The following is a 23,494-nucleotide window of genomic DNA, read 5'->3' on the forward strand; positions in this document are numbered from 1 at the left end:
CCTCCCTGTGTATATCCTCAGAATTCAGGGTGCCCTTCTAGAGAGCAATTAACATAGCTGCATTCTACCTCGATTTGTATTTGCTTAATCTCCCTCTTTCCTTCTAAATGACAGACTTCTTCCATTTTTGCTCAATACTGTATCCAAAGCACCTGACACATAATTAGTATTCAATAAATATTTCTTAATGAATGCATGAGGTTCAACTTTCCCTATCCTCTTCCTGGTGGGGGGACTTTGGGCCTTCCAGCTGACCTGGGGGAGCTAAAACATCTCCCAGAGGCGGCTACTGTTCCTCCAAAGTAGCTGAGGGAGGCTCGCTGGTGCTGGGCACTTCGAGAGCCGCGGGTGGAGGGACTCTATGGAAATGTTGTGATAATAATGATTAATAAAAAGCAGATAAACACCCAGTGTGGTTGGCCAGCCTGGGAAGCCATCCATTAGATCTGTCATTCATTAGAGGTGGGGGAGGGGGCAGTCCAATCAGATCTCTTCAGCTTAAGCAAACCTTCTGTAAATTGTAGGCTGCAGGCGCTGACATTTGATGAATTATTCTTCATAATCCACCGTTGGCTGTCATAAATCTAATCTTTCAACGTTCCCCATCTTAATAACTTGTACAGCCTCACGGGGTGACATGTCTATGTCTCTGCCTATGACAGAGATCTCTGGGATAGAAGAGATTGTGCGGTACAAGGTGCACTATGAAGCCAGGACCTCACAGCCAGGGCCCAGCCCAGGTAGGTATCCGCAGGGTGACCACAGTATAGAAGCAGTGAGGCAGTGAGCCATCCTTGAAGCCATGGGGTGTCTGGGAGCCAAGTGCTTATACCCCATCACAGGGCTGAGAGCCAGATGGAGTCAGGAGCTCAGCCCCAAGAACCAGGCAGACAGCTCTACCCCCTCTACTACAACCTACCCACATCTCCTCCTTGAACTTGAACTTGGTTTGGTATAGCTTGGTTTGGTAAAGGGATGTCAGGACATCTTTGGTCACAGGGACTAAATGCTCAACCATGGGTACTTCCTTACTGCTGCATAATGTCCGTTGCCCTCAAAGTGCTCTCAATCTTCTCTCGAGGTTAGGAAGAGGAGATATAATTGCGCCCACTTTATAGAGAGGAATATATTGGCTAAAGGTCTTTTGTTTATTCATCCATCAAATGTTTAAGTGACTAATATAAGCAGGGCACTGTGCTAGTCACCAGGGACTTAATGGGAACTGGGTCCAAATCAGGTACAGCCACCACCCTCTGGAGTCACTACTGGAACCTGAAGTGGTGAGACAGGAATTAATGAAGTCATCAAAGATAAAGGTAAATGGCCAACTCCGATAAGTGCTACAAAGGGAGAGGTAGCTGACCATAGAAGCTGTGTTCAGAGGATTAAACCTATCAGGGAAGGCTTCTAGGAGGAGGTGACAAAGACCTGAGATCTGAAGGATAAGGAGCCAGTTCAACTGGATGAAGGAAAGAAGAGCCATCTAGACAGAGAGAAGGACTTGTGCGAACCCTACAAAGGGGAATAAGACACAGTGACATGAGAGCCAGGAAAGAGATGGCCAACAACTCCCAACCCAGAATCCAGGCTGCCTTGGGCCCCCCGGGTCTTCCCCTGGCGAAGTCCTTAACTACAGCTCATGCCTGCAATGGAGAAAAAAGCCTGGACTCTGTAGTTCGCACGCATTTCTGGTGAGGTCCCAGGACTTCTAAAACCTGATGGGCTCAGTCTCCTAAAACTCCAAAGGCCTTTTTCCAATAACCTTTAGATGTTCCTATACCCAAAAAGTAAGGAAGAGAGGAAATAAAGCACAGACATCCTTGCTCACAGTGGCAATAGTTGCTGTCAGGAAAGACCTCCTTAGCCTTTGGGAGGTGGCAAAATGCCACATGGCAAAAGAGCTAAGGTATGTCCCTATGCCTCAGAGCCCCAATAAGAGAGCTCAGGTACCAAAGTCCTTGAGATCGAAGCACATTCCACCCAGTAAGAAGTCTTCCAGATGTGCTCTGCATGTGACAGCAGCAGTGCCCAGGGATTTTTTAAAGGAAGGCAAACCCAGACTTTCAGGATCTACCAGGAAGAGAAAGCCCACATTTTGGGGAAACCACACACATTCCTGGCTGACCCCAGCGAAGCAGACTGTAAAGAACATCAGCTCTGAGGTCAGCAGCCCTACCTGCCAACATCTAGCCATGTGACCTTGGGCAGTGCTTAGCTCCACTACCATTCGGCAAAATGGGAGTGATAATAACAACACCTATTTTGCAAGGGCATTCTAAGTGTTAAAGGACACTCTGCATCTAGAACAGAGGACAGCAAACGATAGCCTTTGGGCCAAATCCAGGTCAATGTCGGTTGTTTTTTTGTGTTGTTTTGGTTTTTTTTACAGCTTACCAGCTAAGAATCCTTTTTTATATTTTTAAATGCTTGGAAAACCCAAAAGAATAATATTTTGTGATATATTAAAACTATATGAAATTTGATTTCAGTATCCTTGAGTGAAGTTTGACTGGGACACAGCACACCCGTTCACTACACGTTGTGGCGGCTCCCATGCTGCCATGGCAGAGGTAAGCAGTTGTGACAGAGACTGCCTGGCCTGCAAAACCTAAAATATTTACTAGCTGGCCCTAGGGTGGGCAGAAAAATGACTCCCCCCCCCCCACAAAGATGTCCATGCCCCAGTCCCCAGTAGTGTGATTAGGTTAAGGATCTTCAGATGGGGAGAGCATCCTGGATTACCATGTAGGCCCAATGTAATCACAGGGTCCTTATAAAAGGGAGGTGGAAGGGTCAGAGTCAGAGCAGGAACTATGACAAAGGAAGTCCAGATAAAAGGGAGAGAGACTGAAAGACGGCACACTGGTGGCTGTGACGAAGAAGGAGCCATAAGCCAAGGAATGCAGGCAGCTTCTAGAAGCTGGACAAGGCAAGAGATTCCTCCCTAGAGCCGCTAGGAGGAATGCAGCACAGCCAACACTGGAGTTTTAGGCTTTCTGAGCCACAGAACAGTAAAATAATACATGTGTATTGTTTTAAGCCACTAAATTCACACTAATTTGTTACAGCAGCACTAGGACCCTAACCCAGGCCTCTACGGAAAAAGTTTGCTGACCTCTGATGCAGCGCATTAGCCTAACACTCTCAGTACAGCAGTTTCATCCTTTTGTATTTCCCAGGGTGGTGCTGAGGCTAGAGAGCTGGGGGGGTGAGACAGGAGCTGCCCTGGCAGTGTGGAAACACAGGTCACATGTGAAGCCCAAGCTGAGGCACCAAGAGGACACATCATGACTCTGGTTCTGTGCCAGGCAACACCCAGAACCGGTCCTGTTCCCCCACACTGGGGCAAGGGGCCCTCTGCTCCCCCCACTGCCACATACACGCTATTCCCGCCCAATCCTAAAACCAGCCTGGCTGAAAGGATAGCCTCCCCTCCTCCCGAGAAGTTTAGTTTGCTTTTGCTCACGAGAAACCACCAGTCATCAGCTCACACCAAAAACCAAAGAGCAGTGGGGGCCTGGGGAGATTTATTCCAATAAATAAGCAGGAGGCGCTCCAGTTGTTGAAGTAACAACCTCTCCTACAAACCCGGCTATGGGGAGACACACACACACACACACACACGCACGCACGCATACACTTAGACCTCTCCTTAGATCAGGGTGCTGATGACTTTTTTTTTTAAGTCTGGAAATCAGGAACCCAGTGCTGGGCGCAACCTCTCAATGCTAGACCCCAAATCACTTAGTCCCCCATGGACCCTCCACCAACTCTCTGACCACCGACTCTTAAGGAGAGAGGGGGCCACTGTGCAAAGCCCAGCCCCGCAGAAACATCCTTCCCCAAACTGCCAGCAGGGTGACCTGCCGATACTGCCCCACCAGCCCTCTCAGCACCGTGTCTGTTCTCAGACGGCCCCCAGCGTTCTTACCAGAGCCCCTGGAGCCGCTAGTGGCCCTCCCTCCCCCTGAGCCCCTCCCCATTTAATTCTTCCTTGAGTCCTGCTGATTCAGTCTCCAAATTATGTCTGTCCACTCCTCCTCTGTCACTCTTGCCCAAATGACCATAGTGCCTTGTAACTCTCACCCAGTTCCACTCCTGGTCCCCAAGTAGCCACTGAGGACTGGACCGTGCCACTCTCTGCACAGAGCCCTTCAGTGGCTACCAACCACGGATCTCCTGAAAGTGCCTGGCACACGTCTCCAGCCACATCTCTTGGTATCTCTCTGCCCTGCCGCCACCACCCCTTTTCTGTCCCCACACAGATCCATGCTCTTTCCTACCCAAGGGCCTCTGCATTCTCTGTTCTCTCTGTCCTACCCTCCTTCCCCTAATTATCCCTGGTCTCAGCTTAATTGCCACTGAGTCCTTGGAAAGACCCCTCCCCAGACCCCCAAATTCAGAGCACCCTATGCTTTTCTCTCATGGTGTTCATCACAAGGGTCATTAAGTTTTTATTCTTGTGATCGCTTGTTTAACATCCGCTGCTCCCCTACAACTAGAGCCTAAGCACCAGGACAGCAGTTTGTTCAGCCATACAACCTCCAGCACACACACGACAAAAGCTCAATAAACATCGGCTGAGCCAATAAACGAACAAATGGCTGGTGAAGGCTGCGGAGGGTCCAAACACACGACTGTGGGACGACCAAGCCGTCCAAGCCAAGCACCTGCCCTCACCCAGCCCAGGGCCCCACGTTTCCAGCCACAGGCCCCTCGGGTCTCACTCTGGCTTCAGGCACCTCCCCAAGGTGATGCCCACCAGAGACGACATCCTTAGTTCAGGCCACTCCACCTGCCCAAAATGCCCTCTCCGGGCTTTTGTGTTTGTTCTCCTTCTGAGAACACTCAAGTCCTACTCAGGTTTTGCCTTCTCCAGAAGACCCCAATTCACCCCTCTCTGCGGCCCTATTTGTGGATTCCAAGGACACTTCTAAAAGCGGTAACCCAAACCTCAGGTGACTTTCATCTCATCCTGACCTCCTGCTGAGCTATGTCTCTAGTGCATTCTGTACCTAAGCTCCTGAGCTGTCAGAGTTGTGTGATGAGTCAGTAACTCAACAAGAGCGGCTACACAGCACCTTCCTGACTCTCCCGCCTCGGTTGTACTTCCGTGCAAAGATTTCTACCCTCTGAGCGAGCAAACTGGGGTTCCCGTCCCACCTCTGCCACCCACCAGCCCCATGACCTTAGGGAAGATGCTCAGCTTCTCTGGGTCTAAACTGCTCACTTTTACAAGTGAGGGGGGTGTTGGGGTACTTGGTCCCTGACGACTTTCCCTATAACTCTTACTTTCCCATGCTGCACTCCCATGATTGTGCCCCAGCCCACACCAGCCTCCTTCCACACACACGCTCCAACCTGGCTGTCCACCTGGAGTCAGCTGACCCTTCCCAGTGACACACAGAGGTGCCCTCACACACAAGGAGCCACCTCCAAAGTGTCACAAGCAAGGCCACTGATGGGCTCTCCTTGAAGCAGGGCCCCCCACGCAGAAACCACCCAGGAAGCTTAACCTAGGACATCGGCTTGCTCCTGAAGCCCCATGAATAAAGAAACAGGCACAGCTGGCCTATTCATAATCAGCATAAAAAATTGATTAGCCCTTTCCAGATTAAACATTATTGTTTCAACGACGAACATAAATCAGCCAGACGTGGATGGCTTGCTTCTCTCTGCCAACAAGGAGCTGCGGCAGGTAGACAGTGCGTGGGGCCCCAGGGCAGTAGGAGGAGATTAGGGGTCCTCCCTAGAGAAGGGCCCAGCTCTCAGGAGGTACAAGGGAGAGCAGACCACTCCTCACCCCCATCACTGGCCCCCCACCTGCAAGCACAGAGGGGCAGCACCTTTTCCAGAGGAGAAGGAGAAGGACCAAACAACCTCACTGCATGCTTCTCAGAGCACCTCCTCAGCCATCTGATTGGTGAGGCAACACAGCACCAGGGCCAGCCTAGGGCTGAAGGCAAGGTGGCAGGCTAGTGTGCTGGTAGGGGAAAGAGCGTGGCCCTCAGAAGCAGGCTGGGTCTCACAGGCCCTTTGGCGTGTGTAGCAGCAGCCTGTGTAACTGAAGCACGTATGTCCCTCCAGTCAGAGACACTCAGGTTCCGTTCCCAGCTGAGCCGCTGTCCTGCTATATGATCCTGAGTAAGTCACTTAGTATGTCTGAATCTTGTTTTTTACATCTGGGAAGAATGGGGAGAGGGATACCTGACTGGCTGAGCTTCCGTGAGGACTAAAATGAGACTGTGTGTTTGAAACATCTAAACACATGTTAGGGAAGGAGAAAACAGTAAATAAACAGTTCCTTGACCTGCTGGGGCTCCCCATCCATCTGTCCCACCTCCCACTCAGGAATTCTGGGAGAAATCATACACTGCTAGGACACAAAACCTGGGGAGAGGCCCAGGTCCCCTTATAAGGAGCAACAGAACGCAGCGGTCAGGACCTTGGGTTCTGGAGTCAGGCCTGGTTTTGCTCCTGACTCAGCCTCGGACTTCTGTGCAACCTCAGACACGTGACTCAACCTCTCTGGCCTCGGCTTACTCGTCAGTAAAATGGAGATAATAGTACTCTCGCAGGGCAACTGTGGGGATTATAGGAGAGGGCACTGCACAGTACCTGCAGTGCTGTGCAGTGCCCGCCGATTCCTTCCCAAACTTCCCCCTGCTCCCTGCTATAATTTCAGTATTTGCATCTGAGTCAGAGAGGGCTCTTTCTCCATAGCTGCAGGGATTAACGGCCCTCGGGAGCAACCATCACTATGAAGTTAGGATGCTGGGGTCTAAACACCCAACCTTCTCTCTTGGCCCTGGAGTGGGATGACTTTTTTTAATTTTTATTTATTTATTTTTATTTTAAACAGAGAGGAGGAAAGAGTACACACAAGCAGCAGAGAAGAGCAAAGGGAAAGAGAAAGAGAGAACCCCAAGCAGGCTCCACACTCAACAAGGAGCCTGATGTAAGGCTTGATCCCACGACCCCGGGATCACAACCTGAGCTGAAATCAAGAGTCATACACTCAGTCAACTGAGGGGTGGGATGATCTTAAGGTGAATGTTTGCTACTATTTCCGAGTGTCCCCACAGCTAGTTTAAGGGCACACAGTCACCGGCTGCCTTCTTTTCCCTGAACCATGTTCCTACTTCCCTACTGGCTGCACCTGACCTTCCCACAAAACCACTTACACCAGAATCCTTTCCTCGGAGTCATCTTCTGGGAGTGCCCAATCAGGATGGGAACCCAGTTGAAGTTGATGATTATGTGCCTTCTAAGGCAGTGCAAGACCTGGGGTTTCAAATCACTGCTTCTGCCCCGGCCATCAGCAGTAAAGACAATCCTCTGGCTCACTTGGACGTAAGGACAAGGCATCAGAACCACAGCAATCACATCCATCCTGCCCATACTGCCAACCTTAGCCCCGAACAGCCTGCAAGAGGAGACCCACTCCCCCTCCCTGGAGAGGAAAGGAAGGCCACAAGTTCTATTCAAGGAGAAGATGAGGGCCCTGCGGTCCGTCTGGCAGTCCCAGAAGGCATAGGGTCATCTGTCAGGGAAGCTCCTTCAAGAGCAGTGGCTGTGGCAATGATTCTCTGGCTTGTGGCCTCCTGACCCACGGCCCAGCCTGGGACGCTCACACTGAGCTTCCAGGAGATGGCAAGGGGAGAAAAAGTGGCCATGCCCCAGCTCTGGGAGACAACTAACATAGCCTCACAAAAGGGAGAGTTCACCTTTACCAGATGTGGAAGAAGAAAAAGGCCTCCATGCACAGCTCCTGCCTTGCACCCCTCAAGCCATCCTGCACGATTGGCTGACTCTGCCCGAAATCAGCCATGGAGGCCTGCACACTCATGCACATGCACATGGAAACTATTAGTTGATATGACTTAACACAGGTTCTAAGACCTGGGGCCTGCGGTGACTCCCCAAAGCCTGCACATCAAGATCCAACACCCGCACGCACTCTGTTGCCCCCCAGAAACCAGGCCCTCCCGGGGATAGCAGATGCATAGCAAGAGGGGTGGGCCAACACAGTGGGGTGGCCGACTGTGAGCCAACACAGTTCAAAACCTGGTTCCACCTACTTTAAGCTATGAGACGGTGGCTGTTACTTAACCTGTCAGGGCTTCTGCTTCCTCATTTGGAAAACTGGAATGGCCAAATCTACCAACCTTGCTGAATTAGAAACAGGGTTTCTAACCTTGCAGGGTTAGAAACAATATCTGTAAAACATCCAGGCAACGTGTGCTACACAGCACGTACCACACAAACAGAAACTCTAACATCATTATCATCCATGGACATGAACATCTTTTACGCCATGTTCTGCCTTGCTGCTTCCCACCCCACCCCACCGGTCACCTTGGGGTTTAAATGAGAGGGATGGCATCTTCTCATGGACCCCACCTCCTCTAACCTCAGTGATTTGGTCAGAGAATGGACATCTGTATTTGTTTCTCAAGACTACCATAACAAATCACCACGGATGGGGTGGCTTAAAACAGCAGAAATGTACTGTGTCACAGTTCTGGGGGTTAGGAGTCTGAAATCAGGGTGCTGGCAGGACTGCATTCCCTCTGAGGGCCCCAGGGAGAAGCCTTCCTTGCTCTTCCTAATTTCCAGCAATCTTCACTGTTTCTTGAGTTTGAAGCCACCACTCAAATCTCTACTGCCACTGTCACATGGCCTCCTTGCAAGGACACCAGTTGTTGGATTTAGGACCCACCCCAATCCAGTATAAACTCCTTAAGTTACCGAATGACAGCTGCCAACACCTCATTTCACATTCTCAGGCTCTAGGTAGAACAGCAATGGGGTCCAGGAGTGTGGGGGACATGAGGTAACCCAGTACAACACTTAGGCAGAGTCCTGATCCAGAATTTCATAAAAGGAAACTGGGGTTGCGGAGTGGGGAGTCCCTGCTAGGGGCAAACCTAGGAAGAGGTGAGGTTGAGAGATGCCAAAGGCAGCAAGCGAGTCATGGAGGAAACCAACTGTGAGCGAAGTTGACCAGCAGGATGAACATGAGAACATGAGAGACAGAGAGGAGTGGAAGAGCACCCCAAAAGCCCCACTCAACCCCGTCCCTTCCTAAAGCATGGGTACAGGACACACTAAGTCTGCCCTCTTGCCTCGGCTCGTTCAAGTTGGGGTTCTGATCCTCGTGACCACAAAAGCACTAATGCCTCCATCTATGACAGCTTGATCTGCGGCCTCCAACTATTCATATGATGAAGCCATCACCTCCAGGAGTTAACCTCCAGAATGTGACCTTATTTGGATATAGTGTCATCACAGATGTAATCAGTTAATATGAGGTCACACTGGCATTGGTGTGGGGGGGGGGGGTCCCTAATCCAATATGACTGTGTCCTTATGAAGGGGGGCAATTTGGACACAGAAACAGACACGCACACACAGGAAGAACACTAGGCGAGCATAAAGGCAGAGATCAGGGGGGTACTTCTTCAAGCAAAGAATGACAAAGATAGCCAGCAAACCACCAGAGGCTGGAGGAAAGGCCTGGAACAGACTGCCCCTCGCAGCCTCAGATAGAGCCAACCCCACCAACACCTGGGTCTCAGACTCCTGCCCAGCAGAACTGAGACTACGGATTCCTGTTGTTTAAGCCAGCAGTCTGTGGTGCTCTGTTACAGCAGCCCTCGTAATCTAACACACCCCACCCAAAGGGCCTGCCATCCCGCCCTGCTGCTCTCTATGCCTGGGCACCTGGAGCTGTGCTCAGAACTCACCACCCTCGAATGGCCCCATCCTTTCCCTCTGCCAATCTCACTCATCCTCCGAGGGCCACCTCCCCCAAGAACCCTCTTCTGAACTTCCCCCTGAACTTTCCCTGCATCAGCCCCACAGCTGAGTGCTTAATTGTTCTCTAATTACTTCCTCTGTGAATTGTTCTGTCTGCCCAGCTTTGGGAGAGAGGGAGGGTGGAACGTGGCTTTGACATATTCTAGATCCCCCACAGCATTGGCAGAGAGGTAAGTACCTATCAGCTGCTCAACAAGTCTGTATTTTCTGAGCGAGCAAAGCAGTCAGTGGTGGGCCCCAACCTTCCCGAGTCTGTGAATGGGGCCACCATAAGCTGAGGCAGTTTCTCCAGCAAACAGCCCAACACAGCAGCTAAGCGGAGGGTCTGGGTCTGGGCACCACCCTGCAGGTTAGACCCCAAAGAGGGGGGACGTGCCGCAAGCATGGTCTGCAGATTGAAGGGGAACAGTGAGTACGCGGATATGACCATCCCAACCACCGTCAAGCGGGAAGGCTGGCTGAAGGATACAAAGAATACCCTAGAATCCTCTTACTATGATGGATCAACTTATGAAAATAGAGCTTCCTAAAGTCCACAGGAGACTCCAAGGTCCCAAGGAGGTGAAAGCCACTTGAGCCCCTCCACGTTTCTTTGCCAGTAAGACCAGCCTCATCTCTGAGAGTTGGCCGTCTCACTTCCAGACAGTAAGCTCCCAGCCCTGAACAGAACGAACAGTCCAGGAGGACGAGCACTGGATCAGGAGTCAGGAGGCCTGGGTTCAAGTCTCGCTTCTCCTGCCACCCAGTTGTGCCACTCTGGGCCAGTGACTTCCTGCTCTGAGCCCCTGTTCCTCACCATTGAAACACGAGCGTTGGATGAGGTGACTTCTAAACCATTACAACCCGGGAGTTAGTTACTCCCTTGGGTAACCTTCATCTAAGGCGCTTTGCCACTGAACAATGAAGGCCAAACAAGAAGAGTCAGTGTTTGTCAACCCCAGTGGGGTGCTGGATATAATCTGGGGGTCCCAGTCTCCCTGCTTCATTTTGTCCTCACAACTGCTCTGCAGGTGACAACCAGAGCTAACAGCTGCAGGATTTACTGTGCACCAGGCCCCGCCCCCCAGATGGGCTATAGTTCTCAAGCCCTGTCATGACCCTATTAGTGAGCAGGTTCTCTTATCCCAGTTTACAGACAAGGGAACTAGACTCAGAAAGAACTAACGACACAGTTAAAGTCTGGTAGCATTTAGGATTTTGGAAGGCCCCCTGCCTCTAAAGCCTATTTTATTAACTATGAGGCCATACTGCCTCAGAAATGAACCTTTTGTTCCTTCCGGAAGCCAGACCCTGCCCTTGCCCTCACCCCGTAGTTTAGATAGCCCCAGACACGCCCTCACACAGCCCTCCACAGGCTCCCATGGGTACGTCCCAGGGAGCTATGAGAGTGAGACCGAGGCAGGAGCAGAGCTGACCACCCTGAGGACTCTAGGACCCATAACGCCATGCCATGACATCCCGCGTCAGAGTGTCTCAGTGCAGGTAACAACCCATTACTGAGCACCTTTGCTGTGCCAGGCACTGGACAGTGCTCTGAGAGGACCCCAGGATGAGTGGGAGGAGACCACCCACCCCAAGAACATAAACCCAGAACTGAAATGACCAGACACAAGTCAAGTGCTCTGGATTCACAGTCCAACCTGGCTGAGGAAGCCACCGAAGGCTGCAAGGGGACAGGGGCACTCCAAGTAGTTCTGCAATTCAACTCAACCACACTTACTAACACCTACTATGTGCAGAGTCCACACTAGGCCCCATGGGAGGTTCAAGATGGGAAAGCAGCCCACCTGAATGCAACAAATAACTGCCTAAGAGCTGCGACAGGGGACGGAAAGTACTCAGGGGGTATGTGAGGAGGCCAAGGTACAATTTCACTGGAAACAGTACCTCAGTTTCCCATCTGTAAAATAAGTAATAACAGTACCTCTCTCAGAGGGTCTTAGTGAGAAGTAAATTGATGTGTGTGGAATTTCTGAGGCAGTGCCTGCCCCTGGCAAGCACTCAGGGTGTGTGTGTGCATGTGTATGTTGTTGTTGTCAGACCCCGAGCTCAGAGGATGAGAAAGAGCCTGGTGACTTAAGAAGGGGATGAGAGAGGACAGACCCAGAGTGCATGGAGTGAACCCCCACAGCGTGTGGCCAGGGCGTAGCCGTGTGAAGACGGGAGCAGGCCATGAGGCTGAAAAGAAAGCGGGAAGCAGCTCCTGACCTGCTCTCTGGGGGCTCTGTTCCACTGGCTGTGGAAGGGCCATGCAGAAGCTGTCCAACAATGGGCCGAAGGTGCCTGGGAGATGGAGCGGGGCCCCAGGGAGGAGCCTCTCGGGGCTGAGGTAGGGCAGCACTCAGCGAGGAGGCTGGGGCCAGGAGGCCTGGGGAAGAGGAGCCACCGCCACGGCAGCCACCTCGGTCTCTCCCTCAGTGACTAATGGCACACCATCCGTCCCGGCTGACAGTAATGCTTCCCGCCATCCATCTCCTAGTCGTTAAATTACCATTTTATGGCCAAAATCTCTCTCTCATAATTGATAAAAATCTCCTTTTGATGTTCAGCATTATTGGGGGGAAAATGTTTTTTTTATTCTTCATTATGTTTTCAATATAAATGTACTTTTTATTGAGAGCTGCTGGGAAGTCTGGAGGAGGTGACTCTCTCCCCCTCGCCCCCCAGTCCTCCCCACACGCAGCTTTGTGGCCACCAGCTCCTTCTGTTCCACTCCCAGAATGCTCACACGGCAGCCGTCTCAGGGATCGTCTGGGGAGACAAAGAAACCAGACGCCGGAACAAACAAAGGTTGTGCTGAGGGCCAAGAGACAGCTGAAGCCCTCAAGGTGGCCCTCAGCTCCAGGCCAGTGGAGCAGCCAGGGGTGGTGAGTCAGGGTGAGCTGGCCTCAGGCGGATCTTTGGCAACGTGCAAGAACAGCGGCGAGAGCTGCAGAGAGCGGGGACGCCCGGGGGCTGACACAGCACGTGGCCCAGAGGTGTGCTCAGTAAATATTTGTGAGCAAGTAAGAGAAGGACAGGGAGAAGGTGGATCAGCGCTGGAAAGAAGGCAGCAAGGAATATGACATGGAGGCATGTGTCACCGGGGGGGGGGGGGTAGGGGGGGAGTTTTCTGCCGGCCACAGGTACCCCAGGTAGAATCGGCTCCTCTGGCCCCTCTGCCCATGTCCCTTGCCCCAGTCCAACCTAGGGCGTGTTTATCCCTGCATCTGCCCACACCCAGCTCCTCCAGGACAAGAGAAGCAGAGCCAGCTGCCATCCTGCAAGGAGGAGCACAGCACAGCCACCAACTCCTGACCCTGGGCACCTGTGGCTGTTCCCACGCCCAATGTGTCACCTTTAGGGACCAAGAGCACAACGTAGATGCTACTGATGGCCTCAGGACACTGCAACGGTTGAAACTGCCTGGCTGAGCTGCCAGCAGCCCCCAGGTTGGGGGTCACGGGGCAGTGCTCAAGAAGCCCAGGAGACAGGCTCCCAAGGCAGCCTGTGGGACATTTCTAAGAGTGGAAGGGAAGGGGCTGACCAACAGGTGGAACACCAGGTGTTGATCGCGGAAGAGAAAGGAGGATTCTACTAGCAAAATAGTATCTGGGACAGAGAACTGTACCAGCATCAGAAAACCTGGTTAAAGACCCAACGCTGCCATTTAATCTCTCAGAATCTCGGTTCTCACACATATAAAGCATCCAGCGTAACACAGAAATCATCGCTAATATTTGCTGGCCATTTGCTCTCTGCCGGGCATGCTCTACATGCTCCACATCCATTAATTCATGTAATCCCCACAGGCATGTACTTCCCCATTTTACAAATGAGGAAAATAAGAGACAGAGAAGATAAGTAACATGTCCAAGGTCACACAGCCAATAAACCAGCAAGCAGTTTAGCTCCAGCCCACCTTCAAGACTCAATAGGAAGCTTAACTGTCATATGAAGGCAAGACCAAGGGTAGAAATGTTTGGTCCTGACTAAGGGCCACGTGGGAACCAGGGGGGTTAATTTTGTGTGTCAACTTGGCTGAGCCATGGTGCCCAGACATTTGGGCAAACTTTATTCTAATACTTTCATAAGGATGCTTTTGAATAAGATTCACATTTAAATTAGTAGACTTTGAACAAAGCAGACTGCCCTCCCTAATGTGGGTGGGCCTCGTCTAATCAGCTGAAGGCCTGAATAGCATAAGACTGACTGCCTGGAGCACCAAAAGTTCTGCCAGCAGATGGCCTTTGGACTCAAACTGCAATATCAGCTCTTCTTGGGTCTCCAGATGGACACCCCCTCCAAAGATGCAGGATGTGCCAGCCTCCAAATCGCATAAGCCAATTCCTTCCAACTAATCAATCTCTCTTTACTTACACACACACACACACACACACACACACCCTCTTGGCTCTGTTTCTATGGTGAAGATTGACTAACAGAAGAATGAAATCCAGCCCTGGCAGAGCTGCCACCTGAAGGAAGGGATGCCCGGAGGGGGTGCCTTTTACTGCTGCTCACACAGTTCTCCATGCACCAGCAGAGAGCCCGCATGCAGGCATGCAGTAATGACAGGGGTCATCCCAGGCTTTGCTACTCACCATCCACGCCCATCATCCCCTCCCCCAGCCCTGAGGCCTCCATGGAAGCCCCTGCTGCAGTCTCTGTCCAGTCTCTGCACTGCCCCCACTCAGCACCCCCACCACCAGGAGCCCCTCACACAGGCCAGACAGTCTCCTGCCTCACCTCCCTGCTTCCACTTCTGCTTCTGCTGGTCCTCATGCCAAGAGCACCTTCTCTCTGCACCCCAACCAAGCTTGATAAATGATGGAGGTTCCTGGGGGAAGAGCTATTTTATCTCTTCCCTGAACTTTTGCTTACACCTTGAGCAAAGCAAGACAAGAACATCACCCTCCACCTGTTCCTGTAGGTTCATAAGAAACAATGAGGTATGCATTCCCCCACCTGATACACAGCGGTTCTCTTCCATGTTCCAGTGGCCGCTCTGGTCAGATGGTCCATCAAGAATGCCGATCTCCTATGACAGCCTTTCTCCCCAGGTACTATGGGAAATTATAAAACAAGTACGAGTCTAGATCCCTACCATGTGGAGCTCAGGGGTAAAAGACTAATGAAACACGTGTCAGAGTGCACAAGCCAGACCCCAATCCCCCAACACCAGTACAAGCGGTGCCCCTAACAAAGGCATTTCTGTGCATCACTCTGGCAGCTGACCTCATTTCCTTCAGTCTCTCATAGAATTTTAGAACTAGGAAAGAACCTAGCTGCATCCAAAGTTTCTAGAACCGTGCTTTCTTCACTAAATACCAGCTGTTTGGGCAACAAAGAGAGAGAGAAGGAAGGGAAAATGAAGGAAAAGGTGTCTAAACACAGAACTGCAGGCTGTTAGTGACTGCAGGGGGCATCTGAGGAGTCCTAGCCCAGAAGAGAAATGTGGAAGGATGGGTTTGTGGTCAGAACCCTGCCAGGTCCTTCAGCAGGAAGGAAAGAATTCCTGGGGACCAGAGAAGTCAACAGCTTGTTCAGAGTGCAAAGGTGTCAGCCTGGGCTCCTTCCTCTGCATGAATCATGCCCAGGAGAATAAGGAACCCAAGTCTCAGCCACCTGTCAGGGTTCCCCTCTGCTGAAAAGGGCCAAGCCTTCAGTACCTTTCCCTGACGCTCAAGCTCCGGCACCATCTGCTGGCCAACGTCAGCACTGCACCTAGTCCTACAGTCCCAAGGGCAGTTAGGAGACCAAGGTTGAGACCATTCCCAACGCACTCCAGACCCAGGTGACTTTGGAGACACCAGAAATGATGCCACCTCCTAGAGTTCGGGCTTCCAACTGCTTCCCAGAACGTGTCCTTCAGGACTTAGGCCTAACATTCAAAATAAAAGGGAAAAAGCAAGTTTCTTTCTGGTAATACTAGCTGAGAAACTTCTAAGACACAGACACAAAAAACTTTTCTGAAAGATTTCTGCCAGACAGAAGCTCTATTGTAGAAGACAAAGCACTGGTCTGGTAATCAGAAGATCCAAGGCCTCGTCCTGTCACTCACACGCCCCTCCCTTAGCTCTGTGGTCCCATCCCCACCCCACACATCCCTACGCCAGGACAGTGCCCCTTTATTCACTCTCCCCTCCACACTGATGGCACCGGCTGCAGTGCAGAGATTATGCACTGCTCCAGAATCACATGTAAATCACAGGGTCCAGAAGAACTGCAAGTTCATGCTCATCTCCCACACCCTGCTGGGGGACCCCTCAGGACCAGCCCCATCTGCCTGGGAGAGGGCAGGGACTGGTGTAAGGACACTAGTGACCCTGTAAGGCCTCTGTTGATGGGAAGGGTAGATACAATGAACCAGCACAGCCAGAACACTCTGGCCACCCCCCTGCACTTCGGTCTGAGATTTAGGGGCAGCTATGTAGTCTTTGAGCTCCAGGTGTCTTCGGAGCCCATCCAAGAACTCGAACCCAGACAGCAGATGGGGATACAGGACAGACTTGGCTTCCTTTAACCACGTTCTTGAAACCGGGGACGAAACAAAGCTTTCTACTGAGGTCCCAGGGCAGGTGTAGAGCCCACAATCGGTGGGGTCCACTCGGATATCTTCCTGGTGGGGAGAGCTGCTCCCCAAGAAGTGTCGTGGAAGAGGCAGGAGGAGGAGGGAAGTACAAAGTGAGTGACTTTCCCCGCCCTCACACCCCCACACCCACCTACCCTGTTCCCACATAGCCCCTTTCCCCTCCCTCCACCCACAGAATGAGAAAGTGTGTCACCAGGGAACAAATGCCATCTTCCCAGGAGGGAGGAGGAGGAGGAAGAGGGGGAGGAAAGACTTCAATTGTGCGTCTGTGGGGGCCGGGGTAAGAAAGCAGAGGTTGCCGAGCTTCCCAGCTGTGAAGGACGCCCCCTCAGAACCGTGACCTTGACATTAGCCTGCCCTATTCAGAGGGCTCAAGACAACCTGTGGTGCAGGAGCCGCAGGCCACCATGCTCAGGACCACATGGCCAGGGAGGCCTAGAGAAGAGGCCCTGAAGATACAGACAAAATCTTTTAACCCCATACATCCTTTGGCCAGCTGGGTGGGCCCATTGTGACTGCTGACACCCCAAACTTCTCGTCTCGCTCTACCCTGGCTTACAGGGGGCCACTGACCCGCTCTTGCTTCCCACTCCAGCCCTCCACAGACAAGCCGGCCTAGAAGGGTTAATCTGCTGCCTTCCCTCCCTTGCATCCGCCCCCACGAGCTGCCACATGCCAGCAATGATGCACTTCACACTGTTATTACAGTGATTTATTTAGTTTTAATTGGGGGGTGAATCTCGTGCTATAGGAAGCAGGAGGCCAACAGCCTTGGCAAGAAGCAAAGCCATGCACAGGCCTGTGCCATGCCAATCTGGTCCCCTCTGCCTGGGGTATCTCCATCCTAACCTTGCTCCTCCTGGCTTGTGGGCTTGCTCCTGACTCTAGCCCTAAATCGGGTTTACCCTCCACTTAATCTCCACCACCCAAGCTTTTATCCCTCATCTGCAAAATGGGGTTAATGACAGGTAGGTACCTAACACTGCTGTGAGGATCAGGTGAGATAATGCAGGGAACACAGCACTGCCACCCACACACAGTAAACCCTCCATAACTGATAGATATGATTAGGTTGAACCATATGAATCCCATTACACTGCAGGGCAAAAACAATCACACATCAACTATTTCATACGGTTCAACCACCTTTTTCACTGAGGGCCACTGAGGTTCCTTCTCACCCCTTTGATTTCACTGCTGAAAGTTGCCACGAAGTATGTTTCCATTCCAGGGGTGAAGCCCCAGCAGCCAGCAGGGACAGCTCTGCCAGGGCCTTAGAAGCATCCCATCCCAGCCCCCATCGCTCCCGGCATGGGCAGCTACCTCTTTGCCCAGGTCCTCACGGATGACCCGGCGGACCTCTTGCATGCTGCTCTGTGGAGCCTGGCTGTGCAGCACCTTCAGCGTGCTGGTATACTCCTCAGGCAACAGGTAGTCCAGAGCGCCCAGGTGCTGGCCCACCTTGATGAAAGTGCCCCGGTTGGCACAGCAGAGCTCACAGAGACGCCTGGCAGAACGGAGGTGCACCTGCAGGGAGATGGGCCAGGAACAGAGAGGTGTGAGTGCACACTGCCCACTGGACATTCTTTCCCTTTCCTGCCCCCACTGGTTGAAGAGCCTGATTCGCTCCGAGAGTACGTACACACACACACACACACACACACACACACACACACACACACACCCTTCATTCACCTTCTGCCTCAATGCTCTCCTTCGGTCTCAGTACCTAGGGCCAGCAATTCTGACCTCATACTGAGTGAGGCTGGCCTCTTCATAGGGCCCGGTGTGCCCATGCTTCTGGTCTTTTCTCCATCAAAACTTACCTGGCCCAGGAACCAGAGCAGTTGTTCAAGGCTTTTAAGCAAATCTAATCTACTGATGATTCATTTGTGGGTACACTGAGTTGATGTGTTTGCCACCCAACCCTCAGACATACCAATAATACTATCTGTTTGGAGGTCTACAATTTCTAAAACATGCTCATACGCATTCTTTCTTTTAATCCTTACGGCAGCTCAGGGAGTCAGGTATTGGTATATTTAAAAATAAGAAACTCAGGGGTGCCTGAGTAGTTCAGCCGGTTAAGCATCTGACTCTTGATTTTGGCTCAGGTTATGATCTCGTGAGATTGAGCCCTGAGTTGGGCTCTACGCTGACAGTGTGGAGCTTACTTGAGATTCTCTCTCTCTCTCTGCCCCTCCTCCACTTTCGGGTGCTTGCTCTTTCTCTTGCTCTCTCTCTTTCTCAAAAATAAACTTTGGGGCACCTGGGTGGCTCAGTCAGTTAAGCGTGCAACTTTGGCTCAGGTCATGATCTTGCAAGCCCACATCGGGCTCCGTGCTGACAGCTCAGAACCTGCAGCCTGCTTCTGTTTCTGTGTCTCCCTCTCTCTCCGCCCCTCCCCTGCTCACACTCTGTCTCTTGCTCTCGAAAATAAACTTTAAAAAAATATTAAGAAATAAATAAACAATAAATAAATGATAGAAATAAGAAACTCAGATGTTGTGCTTATACAGAAATAGCTAACATAGCTAATAAATGTCAAAGGAAAGTCTAGAAAACAGGCTAAACCTAGGGCTCTTTTAACTCAACAAACTTTAGCAGGGGTCTCCTTTTTTTCTTAAGTTTTTTTTTATTTTGAGAGAGAGAGAGAAAGAGTGAGCATGGGAGGGGAGGGGCAGAGAAGAGAGGGAGAAAGAAAATCATAAGCAGGCTCCATGCTGTCAGCACAGAGCCCAACGTGGGGCCCAATCTCACAAACCATGAGATCATGACCTGGGCAGAAACCAAGAGTCAGACATGTAACAGACTCAGCCACCCAAGCAACCCTAGCAGGGGTCTCCTCTTAACTGGAAGAAAAGTTTTACTGGGAAGCGTCAGGCAGCTGGACAGGTCTCCTAGGACAGGGTAGCCTTCAGCCTGATGCCCGCTGTCCTTCCAGAGCTGGGGGTTGGCCCCCGTTGGGGACACACTGGGCTATGTGTCCCCAGTCATCACCCCAGCTCAGCTGAAGGTCCTGGAACTGTGAGGTCCTGTCTTCCTGGAGCTACAGCTTCTGAGGCAGGATGGGGCTGTGGGCACACACAGAAGGTAAGGGAGCCCAGTGCCCTGTGGGAACCTCTTCCACCCATGCAATCAACGAAGAGGGAGTAAACATCTACACGGATTTATACTCTCTTGAGTGTTATGGAAAATGCCGACATAATTAAGCACATATTGGAGGCAATAAACCACCTGAGGAGTTAAATAACTTTTGGCAACAATGATGGAACAAACAGTTAAAGATCCTATATAGTTAGTTGCCAAGTGCATCGTACATAAAACTGTTACTTTAGAAATTAAGAAGAGAACACCCTTGTCCTAGCAGCCCAGGAGCCCATCTGCCCTGTTCCACCATAGCACAACAGATGCCCCAGACTCCAGGCACTGCGGGGCTGTGCCGAGACCCTTGTGGGCACCCACTACTGGCTCCACTGGACACCTCTACCTCCCACCCCAATGAACCCTTGGGGAACCCTATATACACATGACTCCATCCCCCTACACAGAGTATAGCCTGTGTAGTATAGCCCAGCCTTGATGTGGACACCTGGTCCAAGCTGGGCCACAGAGTCTTTTTTACCCTGCCGGGAGGGCACAGGAAAAAGGAAATTAACCCTAAGGATTAAGAGGAGAGAAAGCTTTTAGATGGATCAAAGGATCGTGGGAATGGGGTGGATTCTCTTTAAGAATTTGGAACTGGGGGCGCCTGGGTGGCTCAGTCGGTTGAGCGTCTGACTTCAGCTCAGGTCATGATCTCACAGCTGGTGAGTTCAAGCCCCGCATCGGGCTCTGTGCTGACAGCTCGGAGCCTGGAGCCTGCTTCCGATTCTGTGTCTCCCTCTCTCTCTGCCCCTCCCCTGCTCATGCTCTGTCTCTCTCTGTCTCAAAAATAAATAAAAACATTAAAAAAAAAATTAAAAAAAAAAAAGAATTTGGAACTGGGGACTCAGCTGGCCAGTGGCACATGGGCAGTAAATCAATGCTATGGCTGGCCAAGGCCATGCTCAAGCCCTGGTTTTGAGGAAGTGAGAAAGAGGGCAAACTGTGGTCAAACATGGAACTGGGCATTTCTTCATGGTACAAAGGTCCAGGCTAGTGTGAACAATCATTCCCCAAATTCCAACCCAGAAGAAGAGAGATCCAAATCACTGGCAGAATAAGACGCAACACATAGGCATCCACAATCCACTAGTCCTAAGATACAGTACGGCTGGAGCCCACATCCAACCAGACACCCCCGGCTAGGCTGCCCCGGCACCCGGCCACCCTCTCCCCCAAGGAGGCAGGCTCAGCCCCTACATCAAAGCTGCTCTGGGGTCAAGGCCACATGGAAGCAGAGGACTAGAAGGTGGGGTGAGGCCACATCCCACTTTCCCCTCCCTGCCCAGGAAAGGCATCAACCACTGTGTGTTCACTGGGACTTACAGCAGGCCAGTCCCGTGCCCTCCAGCACATGGGAAGATGTGACAGAGCCATTCGTGCACAGAGAATGACTTGCCACAACAGGATCACACTGAGAACCGCAGGAGCTTAGATGCAAGAAACGGGAGGACCGGAATTAGAGCAAAGGCTTGGCTCACAGGAGGGCAGTGGGTGTGTGCTGATCAGAACTATGGCCTCCAGACTCCAAATCCACCCTTCTCCACCCTGCACTGTGATCCTGGGGCTGCAGCCTGTCATTTCTCCTTTATCAGATGGTTTGTTATTAGGGGACTCTGGAGGGACACTGAGGCCACAGAAGAGCAAGGAGGCCCCATTACCAGAGCCGGTGTGGCATTTTAGCTCAGCAGCCGGCAGGCCAGTGGCTTGAGGGTGCCCCCTTCAGTGGCCCTCCCAGACCAGACCTGCCTCACTAAATTTTCCCATAACTGGCAGGCCCCTCTAATGGCCCAGCTCAAGCCCACACCCTCCAGCCAATTGTTCTGACCAGCTAGTAGAGGGTTCCTGTACATTAGCTCTGGGCCACACTCCTACAGATTTCACTGTCACCCAGGAGGCTACTCCCACAGACCCTGCCTTCTACCATGTCTCCTCACCACTGGGCAGACCTCCATCTCAGCCCTGCAGGTGGGAGGCCCACAGCTGAGTTCTGTCCTTATTCACTACCCTTCAGCCCCAGAGGGAACAGCTGCTTTATATGCTTACTACTTCTGTACCCTTAGAATCTTTTATCACTCCTCGAGTTAACTACCTTTTACTTTTCCTAATTAATCATCTTTTCTATTAAGTTTTCCCCACTCAACCCTCTTGCACTGTTGGTGGGAATGCAAACTGGTGAAGCCACTGTGGAAAACAGTATGGAGGTTCCTCAAAGTTAAAAATAGAACTACCCTACCATCTAGCAATCATACTAGTAGGTATTTACTCAAAGAATACAAAAACACTAATTCAGAGGGATACATGCACCCTGATGTTTAAAACAGCATTATCGGGGCGCCTGGGTGGCTTGGTCGGTTAAGCGTCCGACTTCGGCTCAGGTCATGATCTCACAGTCCGTGGGTTTGAGCCCCGCGTCGGACTCTGTGCTGACAGCTCAGAGCCTGGAGCCTGTTTCAGATTCTGTGTCTCCCTCTCTCTGTGACCCTCCCCCGTTCATGCTCTGTCTCTCTCTGTCTCAAAAATAAAAATAAAACATTAAAAAAAAATTTTTTTTAAATAAAACAGCATTATCTACAATAGCCAGACTATGGAAACAGCCCAAGTGTCCATCGACTAATGAATGTGTAAAGGAGATATGATATACAGATAAATATATATATATATATACATAAATATACACATATACACACATACACAATGGTGTATATATGTACGTGTATGTATGTATACATATACAGAGAGATAGATATATACATACACACACACACAATAGAATATTACTCAGCCATCAAAAAGAATGAAATCTTGCCATTTGCAATGGCGTGGATGGAACTAGAGTATATTATGCTAAATGAAGTAAGTCAGAGAAGACATACCATATGATTTCACGCACAAGTAGAATTTAAGAAACAAAACAAAGAAGGAAAGCGGGGGAAAGAGAGAGAGAAATCAAGAAACAGACTCTTAACTACAGAAAACAAACTGATGGTTACCAGAGGGGAGATGGGGAAGGGGGGGGGGTATAAGTGAAATAGGTGATGGGGATTAAGGAGTGTACTTGTGATGAGCACTGGGTGCAGTATGGAAGTGTTGAATCACTATATTGTACACCTGAAACTAATATTACACTGTATGTTAACTAATTAGAATTTAAATAAAAATTTCAAAAATAGTCAAAAATAGGGTGGATTCCATTCTAAACTTTTTAATACAGTGTGTGTTATACAATTTACTTACACAATAATCAATGTGAAATAAAGATACCAGAAGTGTAAAAAACTTTTTAAAAAGTCTTCCCCAGAGAGATTACTGGTGTGAATGGTCCTTGGTGGATACACAGGATTAGTCCTTGAAATCAAATTTGAATAAATTAGGATAAAAAGGGCACTTCAGATCAAGAGAGCAATACAGGACTACATATCTGCATGCATGTATGTGTGTTGTTGAAGACCTAACTTCGTTTTCTTTAGACTGGATTCACATCTGCATTTGTCTCTGCTGCTGGCAGCCCTCAGTAATATTCTAGGGGCGCCTGGATGGCTCAGACACTTAAAAGTCTGACTCTTGATTTTGGCTCATGATCTCACGGTTAAGTTCATGAGATCAAGCCTCATGTACGGCTCCACACTGACAGCATGGAGCCTGCTTAGGATTCTCTCTCTCCTCTCTCTGCTCCTCCCATGCTCACTTATATGTGCTCGCTCTCTCTCTCTCAAAATAAATAAACTTAGAAAGAAAGAAGGAAAGCATCAGCCTACTGCCCCTCACCTGTGGCTTGAACCCAGGATATCTCTTGGCACAAAGTAATGGTCACCTTCAAGACACTGTCTGGGCAATACGGGGAGCCCTCTCTGGTCATGCAAGCCCAGGAAAGCTAGTCAGTCCCCAACTCACAAGCTACTCGGCACACAGCCACGGGGGCAGAGACCATGTGTGTCCCTATACGCTCTGTGT

General features: G+C 50.9%; 1 protein-coding gene across 1 annotated transcript in view; it reads right to left on the reverse strand.

Moving 5' to 3' along the window:
- Nucleotides 1-23,494, reverse strand: part of ADCK1 (aarF domain containing kinase 1) — a 123,055-nt gene that overhangs the window by 50,440 nt on the left and 49,121 nt on the right. The window contains exon 4 of the mRNA XM_047080284.1: nt 17,720-17,923. Coding sequence (XP_046936240.1) covers nt 17,720-17,923 — 204 coding nt within the window. The remainder of the gene's footprint in view (nt 1-17,719; nt 17,924-23,494) is intronic.

The sequence above is a fragment of the Lynx rufus genome, unplaced genomic scaffold (genome assembly GCF_022079265.1).
Source record: "Lynx rufus isolate CCGP_SWC_20201006 ecotype Redwood Valley unplaced genomic scaffold, mLynRuf1.p SCAF_17, whole genome shotgun sequence".
Taxonomy (NCBI): Eukaryota; Metazoa; Chordata; class Mammalia; order Carnivora; family Felidae; genus Lynx; species Lynx rufus.